Source organism: Lonchura striata, chromosome 1 (assembly GCF_046129695.1).
Source record: "Lonchura striata isolate bLonStr1 chromosome 1, bLonStr1.mat, whole genome shotgun sequence".
Lineage (NCBI taxonomy): Eukaryota > Metazoa > Chordata > Aves > Passeriformes > Estrildidae > Lonchura > Lonchura striata.
The window spans coordinates 94,086,988-94,105,296 of NC_134603.1; the positions used below are offsets into that span (position 1 = coordinate 94,086,988).

The following is an 18,309-nucleotide window of genomic DNA, read 5'->3' on the forward strand; positions in this document are numbered from 1 at the left end:
ATCTAATAGGAAAGACTCTAGGTAAACAACTTATAAGACTGTTGCCAGCTTTTGAAATAACCTTTATTGTTGACCATTTCTATGCTTGTCAGCATTCACTTAAAATGCATTTTGTAGTCACCATGAGAGAAAATGTGAATGTGGAACTTCTTCATTTAGTTTTAGAGGTCCACATTAGCAGCTGTAAATGCAATAGGACTGTGGCGTCATCAGGGATTTTTCTTTCTAGTTAAGATTCAGCAGTGTGCCCATGAGATACATCTGTCAACTTTCCAGGTGCAACAGGGAAAAAAAAGCCCTAATTTTATATATATTTGTGTGTGTGTGTATAAATATATTAATAGGACCTTTTAGTAAGTATATTAACAGGACCTTTTACTTTTTCTCCATACTAAAGAACCGTGAAAATGTACGTTTATATGTGATCCCTGGCTGTAATAAGGTAACAATTTCTTGCCTGCAAATTTGTAAGAAAAGAGAGAAGATGGCTATGTTTATTATCTAGAGATTGGTATTTTAATTTTTCATGTATTTATGCATATGTATATAACAACCTGTATGTATATTAGATATGTAAATGTGTTTAATATGTAATGCTATCTGTTGTACATCAGCTTTAGTTATAAGCAGCATTTCTTCAAGAAAAACAGGAAACCATTGTTACTTCTCCAGTGATGACCTTCTTGGGAGACCATTTTTTTTTAAAAACTGACACCTAGAGAAATTGCTGTCTTGTGGTGTTTCTATATTACTGTGCTGTAGTGGGACTTTTGTGTTTAGGCCTTGCATTGTCCAATAAGTTGATTCTACATAAGGTGAAAGTGTTGCACCCTCTCCTGTTAGGCCACTCCTGCTTTTTTCTGCCATCAAAAAATAAACAGTGGCATGAAAAAAAAAACCAAAAAATACTAGTTAGTTTGCTTTTGAGGGCAGAAAGGTTGTTGCCTAGCTACTTACCTGAGTAATTTTAGGGCACTCACCCTGAAATTTATCAGTGAGACCTCACACAAGCAGGTAGCTAGTTGTTTGGAGATGGCAAGTTTGGCAGGATGATAATAAGGATGAGCAATTCAGTGACAATGAGAAAAAGTATCTTCATCCAGGCTCAGCAGGATTTGTTAGAGCTCATGGGTTATATGCCACAATTATAATTCTGTAAAGTACATGGGAAAAAGAGATGTCTGGCCATCTTTGTGCTGCAGAGCCTAAGGAAGGAAAAATGTGGTGATTAATTAAGTAGACAGACATTTATACAGAGCTGTCAAGGAAGGATGCCATCATACTTTTCAGAGCAGAACTATTCACTCTGAGTGAAGCAAATTAAAAAAAAAAAAAAATTAAAACCTAATCACCTTATGTTCATCCCTACAGAAATATGAGCAGTCACTTCTACCTCATCTCTGAGCTGCAAAGTAAAATCTTAGTGTGGATAAAATACATAAGACATACCACATACCTTCAGAAACTGGAGATTATAATCTAGTAGTATTTTGCAAGTAGTAGCAGTAGGTCTGCAAGACCTACTCCACCAGCTGTGTCAAGATTGAAAGGCAGCCCCCAGGATTCAGGTTAGCCCCAGGATTCAGGTTAGCCCCCAGGATTCAGGATAGCCCCCAGGATTCAGGCTGCCTCCCAGGCCAGCACCTCCTGCTGCAATTGCATCTGTCACATGGCTTGGCATGGAAGCCACACACAACCTGCTCACCAGCTACAGATGTCCCTGAGAGTCAGACACTGGCAGCCAGGCACCTGTGGAGAGCACAGAGTTCAGAGTACAGTCAATTTGGCTGGATTTGTTGAATTTTTAGGGTAATATCCTGTTCTTTCAGTGTCTGCAGGACATTCAGATTTTGCTTCTATAATTCTTCTTAATTCTATAATTTAATTCTTACTGCACCTCCCCATACATATCTTTGATGCTGTTATATAGGGAAAACCTTTTCTACATTATTTTCCTCACCAAGGGCAGTGAAAGATTCCATGAAGTGGCTAATTCCTGTGGTTGCTTCCTGCCAAAGAACTAGTACTTGCTTCCATATGAATACACAAAGACCTAATAATCAGAGAATGGTTGGATTACAAGATGAACTAGTGCTTACTCTTCAGTGATTTCTTTTTCACCATTTGTTGTCTCACATCTGCTGATAAATCCCATTCTGAAGCCCAAAGCCTTCTCTTGGATTCAGATAGAAGCGAATAGTAAGGTTTCAACAAGTCTTCGTGATAACAAAAAACAGCTGACCATATAGATTTGTACTAAGTCTTTGAACAAATTGTCAGGTTTTGAGGGCTGGACCTGTCAGAACCAAAGGCAGAATTTAAACATCAAATAATTCAAAAGGAGCTCCAAAGCAACATTTATATTTCTATTTATTTTCTTCTCCTGATGACAGTGTGGTTCATTATTGCACATTCTCTCCTGGAGAATTTAATTGCAATGTGTTACCTAAAGAGGTAAATATACTTTTGGGTCACCAAGTTTCTGAGCAAATAATAGAGCCTTTTTCCCAAAAAGTTTCCTGTGGTCAATGGAACTCCCCTGGCTCTGACCTATGCACTGGCTTCCAGCCACCTACCAGAATGTGGCGTACAAGCTACAAACATGCACGATGGAAAAAGAGCACAATAGCTAGCCACTTAAGTCTCTAATTTGGGAGAATGATCCACAGTGAGTGCATGCTGCTGAAGTTCTGTCTTTAGACTCGGGGTGGTGAGGACACTGTAAGAAGGCTGTTGTGGTTCGCAGGGTTAATGAGTGTCAGTGTGTAAATACTGGTGCAATCCTTCTGCTGAGGCAGGGGATGTTTATGGATGGGAATTTTTCAGCAGCTATAAATGGAAGGTTTGTTTGTTTTGTGTAAGGCACATGGGAAAGGCTTGATCATAACTTTAAAAATTCAATGCTGGTGACTTAAAAAGAATCCTTAGGTTTCCAAGTTCAGCCTACAGTGCCATGGCAGAGGTTCTGGAAGGGAGGCAGCAGAGCAGGCAAGCTGCAGCAGCCCAGCAAAGGCTGACAGCACAGCACTAGTGGCTCTGCACTTGCTGAAATGACTGCACGCCTGTGGTTTGCTAAGGAAGCAGCTCACACATAAATCTGTGCTTTTATTGCATTCGAGTCAAGAGGTGCAGCTGTAGATAACATCACCTGTTGGCACAGGGACAGCAAACAGCAGCTTGTACCTTTCTCCTACAAAGCCATCTGCCCCAGCTGAATATGATTGACTGAGAAGTCACGTACTCAGTCTCATGTATCTCCCCAGCTGGGGGAGAGAAAAAAAAATGCAATTCAGGTTTCAGCATTTTTGTAATCCCTCTGAGCCTCCCATTAAATTTGCTCTACTGTGTGGGAAAGGATTAAAGATTCTTTGGGCTCCAAAACACAGTATACAAAAATTAAGTACTTCAGCATGGTTTGTGGTAAGGCAGCAACTAAAGTGTATAGCCTACCACATAACCCAGAGCAGCGAGTTCTCTTGACAAGTAACACTTGTTGACAGCTTAAAATTTCTGTTGGTAACACATGCCACAGTTGTGTATGGCCTTTGTATTAAATATTCTGTATGTAGCGTATTTCATAAGTAACTTCAAAACTAATCAGAGTTGTTCATATGCTGTTACTAACTTAGCTCAGAGTGCCAAAAGAAGGAAATATTTGTTGGCAAGGAAAACTTCTGTTCCTTTACAAACAGCTTCATAAATGCTCCCTTGTAATAAATATTTCAAGATTAAAATCAATGTGTTACAAGTTTCAGACAAGGCTGTTTATCAAGATTAAATAGTTCATTTCCTAAAAGGCAATATTATTCACATTTTATGTGAGTGTGAGCACAGATGAAAAATTTTTATTCAAGAGAGGCCAGGATTTTTCCCACAAATAATGGTAAACGGAAAATGCCAAAAACATTCTTTCCCTGATTGTTTGCTGCTTTGGGAGCTTGACTTGCTGTTAGGCCTAATTTGCACAATATTAAATTCTACTAAATATACCATGCTTAGTGTAATTCAGCATCTAGCCTTTTTTGTCCTAATTCGACACATAAATGTATGAACCTTTCTTTTTTTTTGTGAAAAGGACACAGAACTACTGTGTACCCAGGCCTGAAGGAGAAAGTATGGGCAAGAAAGGGCATAACAGATATTAAAAAGTAGATTCCAAAATCCATACTTTTAAAAACAAATGTTTTCTTCTGCTTTCATTACCCTACTTGCATGAAACTTCTTCCTTCCCCAACTCAGCTGCTAAGCCAAGAGCTGTGTGTGACAGCTGCCAGCTGCTCATCCAACCGCAATTTACCAATGTTATGGGGCAGACTAGAAAGTGATAAAGAACAAGATAAGTCAGAGCATCAGTGTTGCATTTTTGTCATATTTCATTTCACTAGAAAAATAAATATAGGAGGTCTGAACACCACCTCGTGAACAAGAGGTAACACCAGTGTATGTAAAATGCTACTGCTGAACTAACAACTGTTGAACTGTTTTCACCATTTGTATGGCAAATTAAATTAGGATTCCAAAAGAGCTGGAAAATAATGCCATACCATGCCATTTATATCTAGGCTCTCCACCTAAAAAAGAGCATAAGAAATACCTGCTGATTATATCCATATTTTTGTTTTTCATTATATTTGTCTTTTCATTTTTCTCAACATAGAACCTGCTTCCTTTTTCTCTGTTGTAACTTCTAATGGGTTTTTTTGAGACTTTAAATGGTATTCCTCAATTTCATTATTTCAGGATTTTATATGTGCAGGTATTTAGGTATTTTATGTACTGGTTATTTTTCTTACCTTCTGGAGAAGTGTATTATTTACAAAAAGAAATGTTTATAGAAAGAAAAATAATTATGAAAAAGCTTAATATCTGGGCTATTCAGTTCTTGGGTTTTGTTGGGGTTTTTTTTTTGTTTGGTTGGGTTTTTTTGTTTTTTTGGGGTTTTTTTGTGGAGCCTAAATTATAACCTGTTCACTGATATTTTGGTTTGATTTCAGGGTACCATTGACCATATGTACGCCACAGAAAAATTGATCATTGAGCGTCCAGGAAACACATAGCCAAGAAAAACCTCTGATCCTGAAACAACACTGGACCATCTTCAGCATCCTACAGTGCCACATACAGAAACTGCACATGCATGTCTGAGCTTGTCTGATCAGCATAACAAATGCCTGAGAGACTGTTTTTGGCAACCAAAGTTCTATTTTCTAAAGGGTCATATGTTCTAAGATAAATGGCTGTGATTTATAATAGTATGTAAGGCAGTCTTGGAATCTGTTTGCTTGTGTGTCCTATGTCATGGAATAGTTCCTGCCTGCCCTATTTCAACAATAAAACTCCATTATACTACCTGCAACCAGCTACATTATTCTGCTGCTGACCTTGTCTCTCACTGACCACAAAAAACATGTTAGATTTAAAGCCCCTCAAGATTTAAAACCCTTCACTGAGTTACTAAGTTTGTATTAATCCTGTTGCACTTAAAAATATCCAGCATCTGAACTAAATAAGTACATATTTTATTTAAAGTATTAAAACCAGAGATGGTCAGAATTTTCATCTCCTGGACTTTGATACTTACAAGTATCATAGGCTGCATTGTGTGGTTTCCTTGAAGAGCATCCCTTGACATTTCAGGAAGTGACATAAAAAAATCACTAGTTCTTTCTTTAGTTTCCAAGAGTTAATAACCAGTCTTGTCCTACTTTTAACATAATTGATCAGAATAGCAGAATGTAAGACTTGACTTACTGAGACTTGGGAGCTTTCAAATGTTTTTTCCTGACCCAGTCCTTTAATTTGTTGAGGTGCAGCCATTAGCAGAAAGCTCCACATCACTTTATGAAAGATTTCCCTTTCTCACAAACATCATGAATTTTGGCAGAAGAAAAAGAACCTAACTGGAACAATAACTCAAGTGCTATAAGTCATGAACTGGTAACAAGCTTTGTCTAGAAAAACTGCTCAGCATAGCATTTTATTGATTATTCTTAAATCCACAGAACGCTCAACACTTTTAAGACCATAGATTAATAAAAAAGCAAGCAAAAATTTTGATCTGGTTCTGCTCAAGTCCTTACTGTCCTTGAATTTGTTTTCTATTAGAAATCTGCTGAAAAATTAAGCAGTGCAAACCTGGCATACAGGAAAAAAGTTTCATTTTATTTCAGTGAACTGTTATGGGGTTTTTTAAGTAGAGAAACAGAAGCTCAAAACTAGTTCCATGGCCCTGTGGCCTTTAAAATCTACCCCTTCTTTTTCCTGCTTCACAAAATTCATCTTTTGTTTATGTTCTTCAGTGTTGTTCATGCTCTGCGAAAACATTATTAAAGCAGTGTGTCTAATTAAAGTGTCTAATTTAGAACAAACTCCCATTCCTCACTGCCCCTTAAAGTGTATTTTACTATTTTGTACAGTTAGATTAAGATCTATAGTAATGGATTTCATACGGACAGTACAGTGTACAGAATAAAATAGTGTGTACCTGAGACTGCCAATGTAGTCCTTTCAATTTCAGATAAAAAGCAAATACAGTAATAATTCTCACCTTATTAGGTGTATAAGTATTGCAATGTAAATCGCTTTTGGTGAACAGTCTATTGAAATGGAATTTAACTATTCTAATAGGTAATATACATTAGATTCTGTATTTGAAATCTCCATATTCACAACTGGATAATTAAGTGTACTTAAGTTAATGGCGAAAGTGCAGGGGAAGAAGGGTTGATTGCTCTTTAAGCTTCCAGTGAGCTCACAGAAATGCAGCATCTTACACTCTTGGATGACACAGGCTTGGAAAGGCTGCTAGTTTTATACTGTTAGAAACCTGGTCGCTAAAACAGCACATGTAAAATCCTTGTCTAAAACAACTTAATTACTGGAACAAGCACTGCACATGATTTCAAGATCTGAGAATGTATGCTAGAAAGCAAAATAAACATATTTATAAATAGCATAGCCCTGATTTATAAAGAGGAACAACTCCATTGGTAACATTTTTACTATTTAAATCTATGTTTTCACCATATTTACAAAATAATAAGGGGACTTCTTCAATGCATGAACAGTTCTTCAAAAATACCTTTCCAGTGAAGTTCTTCAGCATTGTTTCCAACAAGAATACAGCTGTAGATGGTATGTGCGGTCATACAGACAGGCAGTTACGGGAATGGAAAATGTCTTACTAATTCCTTCCAAACTATGAAGGAGATTACTTCTCCATGAATGCCTAAAAACTCTGTTGTTAAGTTTTTGTGGTAGATAGAAAACTACTGCCGTCCCAGTTCATAGCATCTGCTCCAACCTTCTTTCTCAAGGTTACCACTCAGATTCTGTCTCCCTTACTTACTTCTACCTTCAGAGGAGCAGTAGCAACCTTCAGCTACAGAGTCTACAGAGAGAACCATCCAGGCTGGGGGGGGGGTGAAAAAGTAGTGGTGCTCTGTAGTTTCCCCCTGTTTCCAGTCCATGCTACAGAGGGTAACACAGCTGACCTTCTCAGTAAAGGACAAATTAGTTCTTACTTAAAAATACTGATCAGCTTATCATACAGTATTTATACTGTACTTATGCAGTATTTATACATTACTTATTAGAAGCAAGGTAAGAACTCTGCTGCTACAGTCCAAAAGTCTGTGTAATGCTATCTAACTTGTTAACAGGAGTGCAAAGCTAGCAAAGATATTATTACTTACTCCTCACACCCAACAGCATTTTAGATGCTCGTTTACTGTTTTGGACAGGCCTATATGTTTCGTTTGCTTGTAACATACATGTAAGTGCATGGTCAGCTAGTGTTAATTATGTGCATATCAGTTGTACATGATTGAAAGATACCTCCAAATATATTTTTCCCTTGCCTGATGTCAATTTTAAGGTATTTTGCCAAAACATGCCCAGTTCTGTACAAAAACATAGCTTGACAAACGCTTTATCATTGAAATCCTACAAGCTCTGGAAGAAAAATACTTGCTAACCACACTGGCTTAGGAAGTCGAGCCCAGTTGTAGTCTGGGATGACTTCAGTGTTGTGCTGGTGTCCACTTGCCCCATTCTTGCTCTTGGCTAGGGCTGTGCTCATGGCTGCCAATGGAGGGAGCGGACTGGAGAGCTGGCACTGTGCTCCAGCCTCGGAGCTGCTGTGCTCTTACAGCTGCACCTTCTGCGCTTCACCAGTTCCGTTTACGTTGCAATACTCATTAAATCTCTCTTGGCACGCTGTCAGAAGCTTTGTTGGATTTTGTCAAAGCAGTGTAAACAACAGGAATAGTTAAAACACAAAGGAATGATCCCATGACTTATGCACAATGTCCACTATTAATAAAAGTATATATTTTTTCCTTAGAACAGAGCTCAGTAAATATCTTTACTAAAGCTGCAATGTCTTAGCAAAACAATTTTGATTTTGTATTATATTAAAAATGGTTTTTTCCCTGATCTCAACACTTTAGCAAACTATTGCCCTCAGCAGTATGAACCAAAATTCGAGCGTTTGCCTATACTGAAGTTTGTCATTAATTTTACAGGATAAGCTTGGAATCAGCACTCTGAAAGGAAAAAACATAACCATTGATTATTCTTAGTAACTGGTCAAAGGACATGCATTTACCTTGTGTGTTACAATTTCTCAAGAACTTTTTCTGTAATTGAAAGCATGGCCTCAGAATGTCCAGATACATCAGTACAGATTTTCAGAAGGAGAGTAACCCAAGTGAGAAATATGTGCTTTACATACCGTGTTGAAATAGGCTAAGAAGGATTTTAACTCAGTACTCACTTTTCTCAAAAGGTGTTTTTATTTTTAAAAAAACCTTCCAAGTTTCCAGGCATTAAAAGCAACACTTTTGCTCTCTAACACCAGCAGACAGAATAACTTTATGGAGAAGCACCACCCCCTCAACTTTATTTCCTGTAATACAACATAAATGCATCTCTCCTGATCCCCAGCACAGACATACGTACGCATAAACAGAGCCATGAAAGAGCTGTGCTCTGACTGTTTTCCTGAGTTTTCCATCGTGATCTACAGTGAAATGCTGGCATTATTCAAGTCAGGACTATAGTGTTTGCTTTGTTCCACCATTCTTAACACAGGCATAGTTATTTCATACTCTTGGGAATATTTTGCTTGACGACCTTTATAAAAAAAGAACTAAGCTGTGCAGCTCTTTAACTGAGTGTTTACATTCCTACTTTTTTCACTATTTCAGAATGTAAGAATAGTGCATGAGGCCTTAATGTGAAAGCAGGGAAAAAAAAAAAAACAGAGAAGCCAGTAATTCTTCCAAAACCATCTATTTTCTAAACTGTAAAAGGAGAAATTATGGGACTCTCAAACCTGTTTCATAAACATATGCACCTTCAAAAAGATTCCACAGCTTACAGAGGTAATTAAATATATTTTGCAAGAGATGCTTCTTTCTAAACTACTTACCTATTTTGCTGTTAAACCAGTATCTACTGAAGCTTTGCAAGAGGGGGAGATGATGGTAATTAATGCATTCAAGTAACTACTCTTCTGTCTTCGGGAAAAAGAACTGTGGAGACCTGTGAAGAATGTACAGGCTTTCTATTGAAAGAGTGCACGCCATAAATATTTATAACAGTCTTTGGCAATATGCTAATCCAAGGCAAGTAATTTTCCCTCTCTCAGAAAGAATCATGAAAAAACAATTAAGGTGATTTAATTACTGCCATGCACAGACAGCAGATTTTGAACTCTTGACAGATGAACATTCATCACAGTGCCAATGTTACCCTAACCCCATAGCACAAGACTCTGAACAGAATGGACAATTAAACCTAGATCTTTCCCCTTACCTTCCTGCAGTACTTTGGGCTGGATCCAAATCCCTGGGAAGCCAATGGGAGCAGAAGCCAGACTTTCCAAGTACTGACTGAAAGCTCCAATTTTAAATAAAACAGAAGTAGTTTTCATGCAAGCTTACAGATCTTCATGGCACCAAAGTAAATTTAGCTTCACAGCCCTTTCCTGAATCATTTAAATCTGAATTTAAAAGTAAATGTACATGGCAAAAAAAATTCTTAAGGAAGATTTACATTTTATGTCCTTCACAGTTACCCCTGCAGAATTTCAACTATTAAACTTTCTTCATTTATATACACCTATAAAACCATTTGGCAGGTATTCCTACCATAAGTCCTTAATCCATGATGGGGGAACAGAAATCTGCATACAATAAAAATCTTTGGAGCTGGAGTTCTCCCAAAAGTGCAATACATCTTAAATTTCTTATTTAGGTTAGGGGAGAGAGCATGTTTATGAGAACATATTCCAAAAGTTATGCTTTGAATCTTTATGAAATACATTAACAGTAATGCAACCAAATGGAAAGAATGCTTCACTTAACATTTTAATCTACTGGCCTTTAGATTTTAATGGAATTTTAAAGACTTAATTTTGATTATATTCCTTTGAGAATAATGTTGCAATTATGCCATGTGTCTCAACCTATGGCCAGGAGCAGGAGCCCTAGGGTTTGCTGATGTGGGCTTGCTAGCCTTTGGTCCAATACATGGTCCAATTGGATTTTTACAACTGCTGCCCAGTGTAATCTTTGATAAAGCCTTGCATTTCCATAGCCCTCAGGAACCTCAGCTATGAAAACACAGATAACTGTGAGTAGGCTGTCTTTGAACCCTGCTTTGGAAATCTATGCTTATGTAAAATCCCAAGAGTACAGAAATGTACTGCCTATCAAAAACTGAGTATGTCTGACTCCCATAAAGAGGTTTTCCCCTTCCTTTCACAAAAATAAATTCTTAATAACAAATAAAAGCACTTCACCAGGTATCAAAGCACAAAAATGTTGTGCTTTAATTAACAGAATTGGTAGGATTTTCAATTGGCACTGAATTTCTGAAGCACTCAGAAGGTTTTACTGTCTAGCCTCAGTAAGTACTTTCTTGCATTTCGAATTTCAGTTCACACATCTGAAAAGCAAGTAGAAATGTCACATATTCTGAATGTCAATGTTTACAGTGGACCAAAGAACATTTCCAGGTGCCTATCACTAGGCACAGCTAGCCAGGATTCTTCATGATACCACCTCTGCCCAGACACAGCCATCAGAATATGGCTGCTCCTTTAAATTCTGTTAAGGAGAGATTGCTCCCTTCCTTTTTCTGGCGATGTTTCCTTCTTCTCTGACGCAACTAATCAACTAAGCACAGAATAAGGAATGGGCTTCAGAAATCCTAAATATTACATTGTACTTAAATGAAGGATCAATCTTGACACTGCACTAAGAGCGCACTATTTCACTGATGCAGCAATCTGAAGAAAACCTGGTATGAAATAGCCTATCCCCATGTAAAATCCTGTAATCCTGTAATGCATGATAGACTTAAAACAAACTTGTGTAGGGAAACAGCAGGGTTCACTATTCTCCCTAAAAACCTTTTTGGTGAGAATTCACATGTAACTTGAAGGACAACAGTACAAACTTCTGTTTGCCTGCACGAAGCTCTCCCTCTGTGCATTGTCAGAGCAATTGATACAGTCTAACAGCAGAATGGTTTCCGAAATAATTAAACACCGTCTTGTCTCTGGCTGTATTCTCACACTGTGGTGTATGCACAGGCTTTTTTGGGGGGAGGGAGGACAGGCTGTGTTTCAGCAGCAGTGCACATGTGAGCAGAACTGCAGCACCTTTAGCCTGACACTCCCTCTGCTTCGCCTCTTTCCCCCAGCAGACTCCCTGCTTTTAGCTCTGGGTCTGTTCCAGCCATCTCAAAAGGCAGGCTAGCTGTAGGCTTGAAAATGTTCTCAAGTATGGGGAATCCTATCAAGAAGCTATTTTTTCTAATGTTAGGATAGCCTTTAAGATGTTTTACATCTTCAAGGGAAATGAAGACCTAAGAAATCTCGCATTATGCTCTGTTTCTAAAAAGGAAAATGCCATTCCATGGTCTTATGGAAGACTATACATCCACATCAGGGCATTTTCTGCATTCTGGCAATTGTTCTTCATTAACCAAAAATAACCCATATTTTGAGATACTGTATCAAAAGAAAACAAGAAAAGTCAAAGTTGCAGAAGAATCCCAACAAAATTTGACTGTAACCTACCTACTTTCCACCCATGCTAGTAAAGCTTCTTCAGACCACAGCTCTGCTCAAGATGCCTGTCACAGACTCAGAGGGTGATTTGCCTTACGGTTCTGGCAGGATAACTGTCATTTTCAGCTACAGCCCTAAACACTGCTTACAGATGGGATCATCCCTGGTCAGGACATACACACCACAGGTTGCAAAACTGTGAAGCCTGCTGCTACATTTTGCTAAATAGAAAAAAAAAAAAAAAAAAAAGAAAAAAAAAAAAAAGAAAATAAGTGTAATGGTGAGCTTTATCACTTTTTTTAAAACTTTTTTTTTTATTCTTACAAACCCATTTGCATTGGTAGTTTTTGCTTAATTTCAAGAGTTGGGACACCAGCAGTAGTCAACCTCTAGGCTTGCAGTGCAAGAGTGAAGACTATAAAAACAATTCAAGTGTCCAGCGCCATAAAGTCCAGCTGTGTGCACAACAAAGTTCTTTCCCAGCAACATACAAATACAGAAAAATATGTAGCAAAAAAGCTGAATAAATTATAAATACTTGAGAAATGTGGTGGGAAATGTAACATAAGGAGAACTGAACTAAGGCACTTGTTTCCATGTGTTACTGAGGACACCCACTCTGTATGGCAGCGTCACTCCTCAGTGAGAAGGGTCATCCAAACCAGACCCAAATCTGAAAATACAGAACCATGTACGAGACAGACACCATCTTTCACTTCACAGTGCACAACTCAAAGGTGTTACCAAAGTTCTCCTGATAAACACAGCATCAGCGAGTATTTTAACTCCTCCTTTGTCCTGGTTTTAGACTCCTCGGTTGTGTGAAAAGAAGTCACCAGTCTATTTTAAGCAAAAACATTTCTGCACAAGTCCCTGTTGGCTGCTATTAGCCAGACAGGATCTACATGTGAGCCTGGGGAGCTGTATCGAAGTGTGTTGAGTGACAAAAACCAGGGCAGCCCAGTCCAGCCCCAGATCCAGCCCCAAAACAGAGTGCCTGCTGTTCAGAGCTGCCGCAGCCATGGCAAAGGTGGGACGAGCATGCAAGCCTGTCACGGGTTTGACAGGTGCTCACAACAGTGAATCATATTGTTATGGAGTCCACTGAACTAAAAGAAAGTAACAAAAAAAGGACAAAGCACACCATTGCTGTCGCAGTACTGTGTCTTTCAAATGGATCTGAGAACGGGAAAACTGGGACCCTAAATTAAATCTTTAGCGAACACGCCACCAAGTTTTCACACGAGTGCTCTTGACTAATTGGGTAAGTGGAGTCAAGCCCAAATCAAGACCTCAAAAATTCACTTCAAGAGGGAAAAAGCAAAGCCCACGCTACTCAGCCTCCTTGCTCTCTCTCAAAAAAAAAAAAACCAAAAAAACAGGAGAAACATTCCACAAGCCACAGCAATGCGAGCCTACGCACATCCATGTTTCGCCGGCAGAAACTGAAGCTCCCGCTTTAAAACCACCAGACTTGGGGCAGTCTCCGGACGGGGCCCTCGGCGCGCTGGCTGTCTCCCTGTCGAGCCGGGACTCACTCTGGGCGCGGAGTGCGGCCGCCTGCCCCGGCCCGGCCGGGTCCCCTCGGCTCCCCTGCCCGGCCGGGTCCCCTCGGCTCCCCGGCCCGGCCGGCGTCAGTAGCGAGGTGCGGCGGGGGCCGGCGGGGCGGCGGCGGGGCCGCCCCCGGGGCAGCCGCAGCAGCGCAGCGTGTAGTTGCGGCCGCCGTTGTTGTCCCAGAACTCGCCCTGCGGGCTGCGGTAGCGGATGGCGAAGTGCAGGGCCGAGCCCTCCCGCAGGCTCGGCGGGACGCACAGGGTGAAGCCGTAGCGCTCGGCCGGCGGCTCGGGGGGCAGGGGCGCGGCCGGGACGTCCACGAAGGAGAGCCACTCGTTGAAGGTGTAGCGCACCGTCACCTCCCTGGGGCCGGGGCCGCCCAGCACTTGCACGGTGCCCCGCACGTCGGTGGGGGCCGCGGGCCGCCCCAGGCGCTCCAGGCAGACCCGCTGCCGCCGCAGCCGCTCGGCGCTGGGCTCCCCGCCCTCGGGGAAGTCGGGCACCAGCAGCAGCGCGGGCGGCGGAGGGTCGGCGCCGGGCTGCGGCGGGTCCCGCTCCTCGCCGGGCGGGCTCTGCAGGTGCGACAGCGCGGCGGGCGGCACCTGCGGCTCCTCGGCGTCGCTGAAGTGCTTGACGCTGGCGAGGCTCAGCCCCAGCGAGTCGGCGAACTGCACCCGCTTCTTGCACTTGCCGCAGCAATCTTCGCCCGCCGCCGCTTCCCCCTCCTCTTCCTCCTCCTCCCCCTCCTCCTGCCGCTCGCCCGGGCCGGGGGACGGCGGCCGCCCGCAGCGGCGCAGCTCCAGCAGCACCAGCCGCTCCCCCGCCGCCTCCCGCTTGGCGTCGCGGGGCACCGTCGGGGCCGCGCCGCGGAGCCGCCGCTCCTCGGCCGCCAGCTCCTGCCGCGGGCGTGCGGGGCTCGCCATGGCGGGGCGCCCCGCTGGGCCCGTCCCGGCCGCCCCTGTGCCGGCAGCGGACGGGCCGGCACCGCTTTATCCGGCGCCCCCGCCGCAGGCCCCGGGCTGGGGGCGCGCCCCCCCGCCGGCCCCGGAGCCTCCCCGCGGGGCCGGGGCGGGACCTCCCCGGACGGGCAACGCGGAAAGAGCCGCGACGGGCGGCCCCGCACGTCCTCCCGCCCCCGGGGGCCGCCGTTACCAGGGCGCGGAGCAGCGAGCAGCGAGCAACGCTCCCGGTTTTACGGGCTTGGAGGAGACACGGGCAGCGGCGAGAGGCGTCCCGCGGGGCCCCCCGGGGTCCCCCCGCCGCCGCGCCCCGCACAACCAGGCTGGGGGGCTGCTTCGTTATTCCTTTCATTGATTATTTGTTATTGTTGTCATCATCACCGTCGTCGTTATTTAGGCTTCCACCCGCCGGAGGTTCACCGAAGAAAGAGCCCGGAGGGTCAGGATTAAGCAGGAGCCCCCCATGCTGGCATCACCGAGGAGCTCCATCCATTCAGGGAACGGGAGGCGGTGGGCGTTGAGCGGCCCCTCGGGACCGGGGCTGAGCCGCCGCCCTCTCCGCCGGCCTGGGCGTAAGATAGGCTGCGTGCTCCCCGTGAGCCGCGCTCGTCTGCTGCTGGGAGTTTGTCAGACCCCCGGCTTTTTTGTGTAAACCACCTTCCACCCATCCTAACTGCAGAGAAAATCTTTGAGACCAGAGCTCGAGGACAAAGCCCCAAAGGTAAAACAAACTCCACAGGTATTAACTTTTTAAAGTACAGTGTGTTTTGTAAGCAAATCTCTCTTTTTTACTCACACCGGTACTAACTGTACCGTGACTTGTATAAAATCAAGCCCAAAGGCTCAGAAGGCATACATGTGTGCACAAACACCCTTTTAGAATGCTAGGCTATCTCCAAAGTCTCTAATTAAAGAGAAAATCAAGAGGGAAAACAAAACACAGGTATTGCCCCTAAATAAATAACGTAGTACCCCTCTCAGTTTTATTTTATAGGCATATTTATTTTATAGCATAGTAAGCAGAATCCTTTTAACAACATATTTTTATAAGTAGGATGAGGGCCATATCTGAGAAGTTTCCAAACTTGGTTCTATACTTTGTGCATGCCACAGCTATTGTCTGGGGTGATTTGCATGGATGATTGCAAAAATACTACATTTTTAAACTTCTCTCCATTCTTTTTCTCATGGAAGAGACAACAAAAAGCATATGCAGACAACCCAGTGCTTTTTGAAGCAACATACTCCTACTATGGATTTAGCAAGGAGGTTTTTTGTTTGTTTTGCATAGGTTGTTTTATTTTTAGCATCAGTCTGGTTGCCAAAAAGCAGCCTCGCAGTGTGAGTGAATACACTGCAGTTCAACTGAGTGTGCACTCTGGGTCTCGCAGGGGAATGAATGTCAAAGCAGCAGAAACATCACCAAAGAGTTTTCTTAGCAGACACTGCCATGAACATGTTCTTACTACACCTTGATGGAAGAGCTGCACAGTGAGCAGTTCCTTGGGAGTGCCAGATAATCTGACTGCTCGACATTTCTTTGGCATTTGGTTTAGGGCATTGCAAGAAGAGGAAAGAAGGACAAACATCCTGGCTGGAGCCTGCTGTGCTGATGGAAAACACGATGAACACCAGTTTGCCATCAGCTGCTGATCACCAGCTCTGCTGGGAGCTGCCACGTTCAACAGGCTGTTGGCTAAACCCTTAATGGGAATGTTCCTTTGCCTTGTCCACTCCATGGGATCTGGTGTGCCACCATTTCAGCTCTTTGAAGTTGAACCAACCAGCCTCAGCTTCATGGTGCTAAGCCACAAGCTGAGGTCCTGAGTTGTTCAGCTGAGCTCTGTGGTGCAACACAGGAAGAGGAACACAATTATCCTCTTCCTGGACGTGGCAGCAAAGGTGCTGGTGTCACCTGTTTGCATCATCACTCCGCACCTGCTGGTGTCTCTAGCAGAGTAGTGGATGCCAATTTTGGGTCTCTACCAAACAGTCTCCTGTTATGTAACATTCACTGTGGTGAAAACAGGTTGCAAGCACTTTCTTTCTCGTGCCTGGAAGTGAGACCTCCTCACCTGCCTGTCTAAGGCTTGTGGCACCTCAAATTCCAAGCTTGAAAGAGGAAAAATGGAAAGATGATGTGTAGGATTAGGGTGCTTAGTCCTTAAAATATATTCAAGAACGCTTACCTAAAATACAACACTGCTACTTTAATTTCTTGAAGTGCTATCTATTATATGGTGAGGAAAGCAGAAATGAAGAAACCAGCCCTTACTTCCTCATGTGGAAGCTATCCCAGCTTGCCAAATCATTAACAAATGTTTTAAGCAGCAAAGGGAAGAAATTGCACCATTTGCTCATAAGGCAAAATCATTTGGACTACTAGAAATTTCAGAGTAATGTTAAAAGTTTAAGCAAAATAAGGGACAGCAAAAAGAGAAAACAACTGTAAATATTGGTAAGACTTAAGTAATATGATAGCAATTAATACACATTTCTTGTATGTTCCATAACTGGAAGACAGGCCTGCAAAAAGAACTACAATTCATAGAAAATAAGCAAAAGCAATTATGCCAACATAAATCCATATTGCAGGAAAATAATTAAAATCAGGCAATTAGTGGCACACAAATTCATATTTTAGTGGGAATCAATTGCTACCATTTTGAAAGGAGTAATTTAAAATCAGATAAACCTTTAGAACAGATGTTCAACTACACAGCAAACCCTGCCAGAGGACATTAGTTAAGGAGGCACTTAGTGTTCTGTGTTTTAAAATGGCCACCCCTAAAAGAATGGTGCAACCTGGGCCTTGGGCTTCTAAGTACTATTTACCAGATTTGCTGTTAAAGAAAATGTTGTGAAAAAAAACTGAGGGATTTCCTAGTAAAAGAGAGATAGCATTATTAGCAGCCATGAGGCTTTTTTGCATTCTCTGAGCTTGGACCAGATATGTTTAGGGTTATTAACTACACACAGGATCAACACAGCACTTTCTTTCTTTTCCTTGCTTCTCTTTCACAACTTCCCAACTTGACCCCATCCTGCAGTCAGCACGCGCATTTTGCAGAAGCATTTGCATCCTAAGATGATTACTGAAAATGACATTAAAAAAAAAAGAATGTGAAAATTATTGGTAAGCAATCCATGGTATTGCTTTTCAATTCTTACTATGATTGCATGGGAACGTATTTCTCAGGAGTCATTACATCAGGGATTTTGTGTTGGAGCTGTATTTGATATGGAGCTCAATAAATTGGTCAAGCTGTTTGGACTGATAGTTGTTGTAATTTGAACAGAAAATTAACATGAAAAAGATTGTTTGCAGACACCCAGAGTCAAGTAACTGGAGGAATCTGTGGATTCAACTCAACCACACAATGTAAAACAGAAACCCATTCAAATATGGTTCATCATTTCCTTTAATGCACTTTTCATATTACCTTCAACATTCAAACCCAAAGCTAGCAGATTTTCCAGTTAGCCCAAGGTAAAGTATTCAATTTTTGGATGTACCTAGTTCAAATATGCCAGATCTCTCCAATTTCCTACTTATGTGTCAGATCTCCCATGACAATAGCTTGTCAGAAAATGTGAATGAGTCATAACTCTTAAGCCCTATGAAACAATTTACAGGGATTTAGAAATAGGCAGGGATTATCACAGTTCACACACAAAATTAATACAACCTTTTTAAAATGCTAGCAGCATTCT

The 18,309-nt window shown here is 42.1% G+C and overlaps 2 protein-coding genes across 2 annotated transcripts in view; one reads left to right on the plus strand and one right to left on the minus strand.

Annotated features, from left to right (window-relative positions):
• Nucleotides 1-5,356, plus strand: part of LYRM4 (LYR motif containing 4) — an 85,991-nt gene extending 80,635 nt beyond the window's left edge. Inside the window, exon 3 of the mRNA XM_021534771.3 lies at nt 4,995-5,356. Coding sequence (XP_021390446.1) covers nt 4,995-5,057 — 63 coding nt within the window. The 3' untranslated portion in view covers nt 5,058-5,356. The remainder of the gene's footprint in view (nt 1-4,994) is intronic.
• Nucleotides 5,357-12,353: 6,997 nt separating this feature from the next.
• On the minus strand, nt 12,354-14,559 carry PPP1R3G (protein phosphatase 1 regulatory subunit 3G). Its single transcript, XM_021534965.2, has one exon. It carries the CDS (start codon nt 14,557-14,559, stop codon nt 13,717-13,719), a length of 843 nt encoding a protein of 280 aa, XP_021390640.1. The 3' UTR covers nt 12,354-13,716.
• Nucleotides 14,560-18,309: the final 3,750 nt, after the last annotated feature.

Coding starts and splice junctions, on each gene's coding strand:
- PPP1R3G (XM_021534965.2), bottom strand. CDS start 14,559: ATGGCGAGCCCCGCACGCCCGCGGCAGGAGCTGGCGGCCGAGGAGCGG.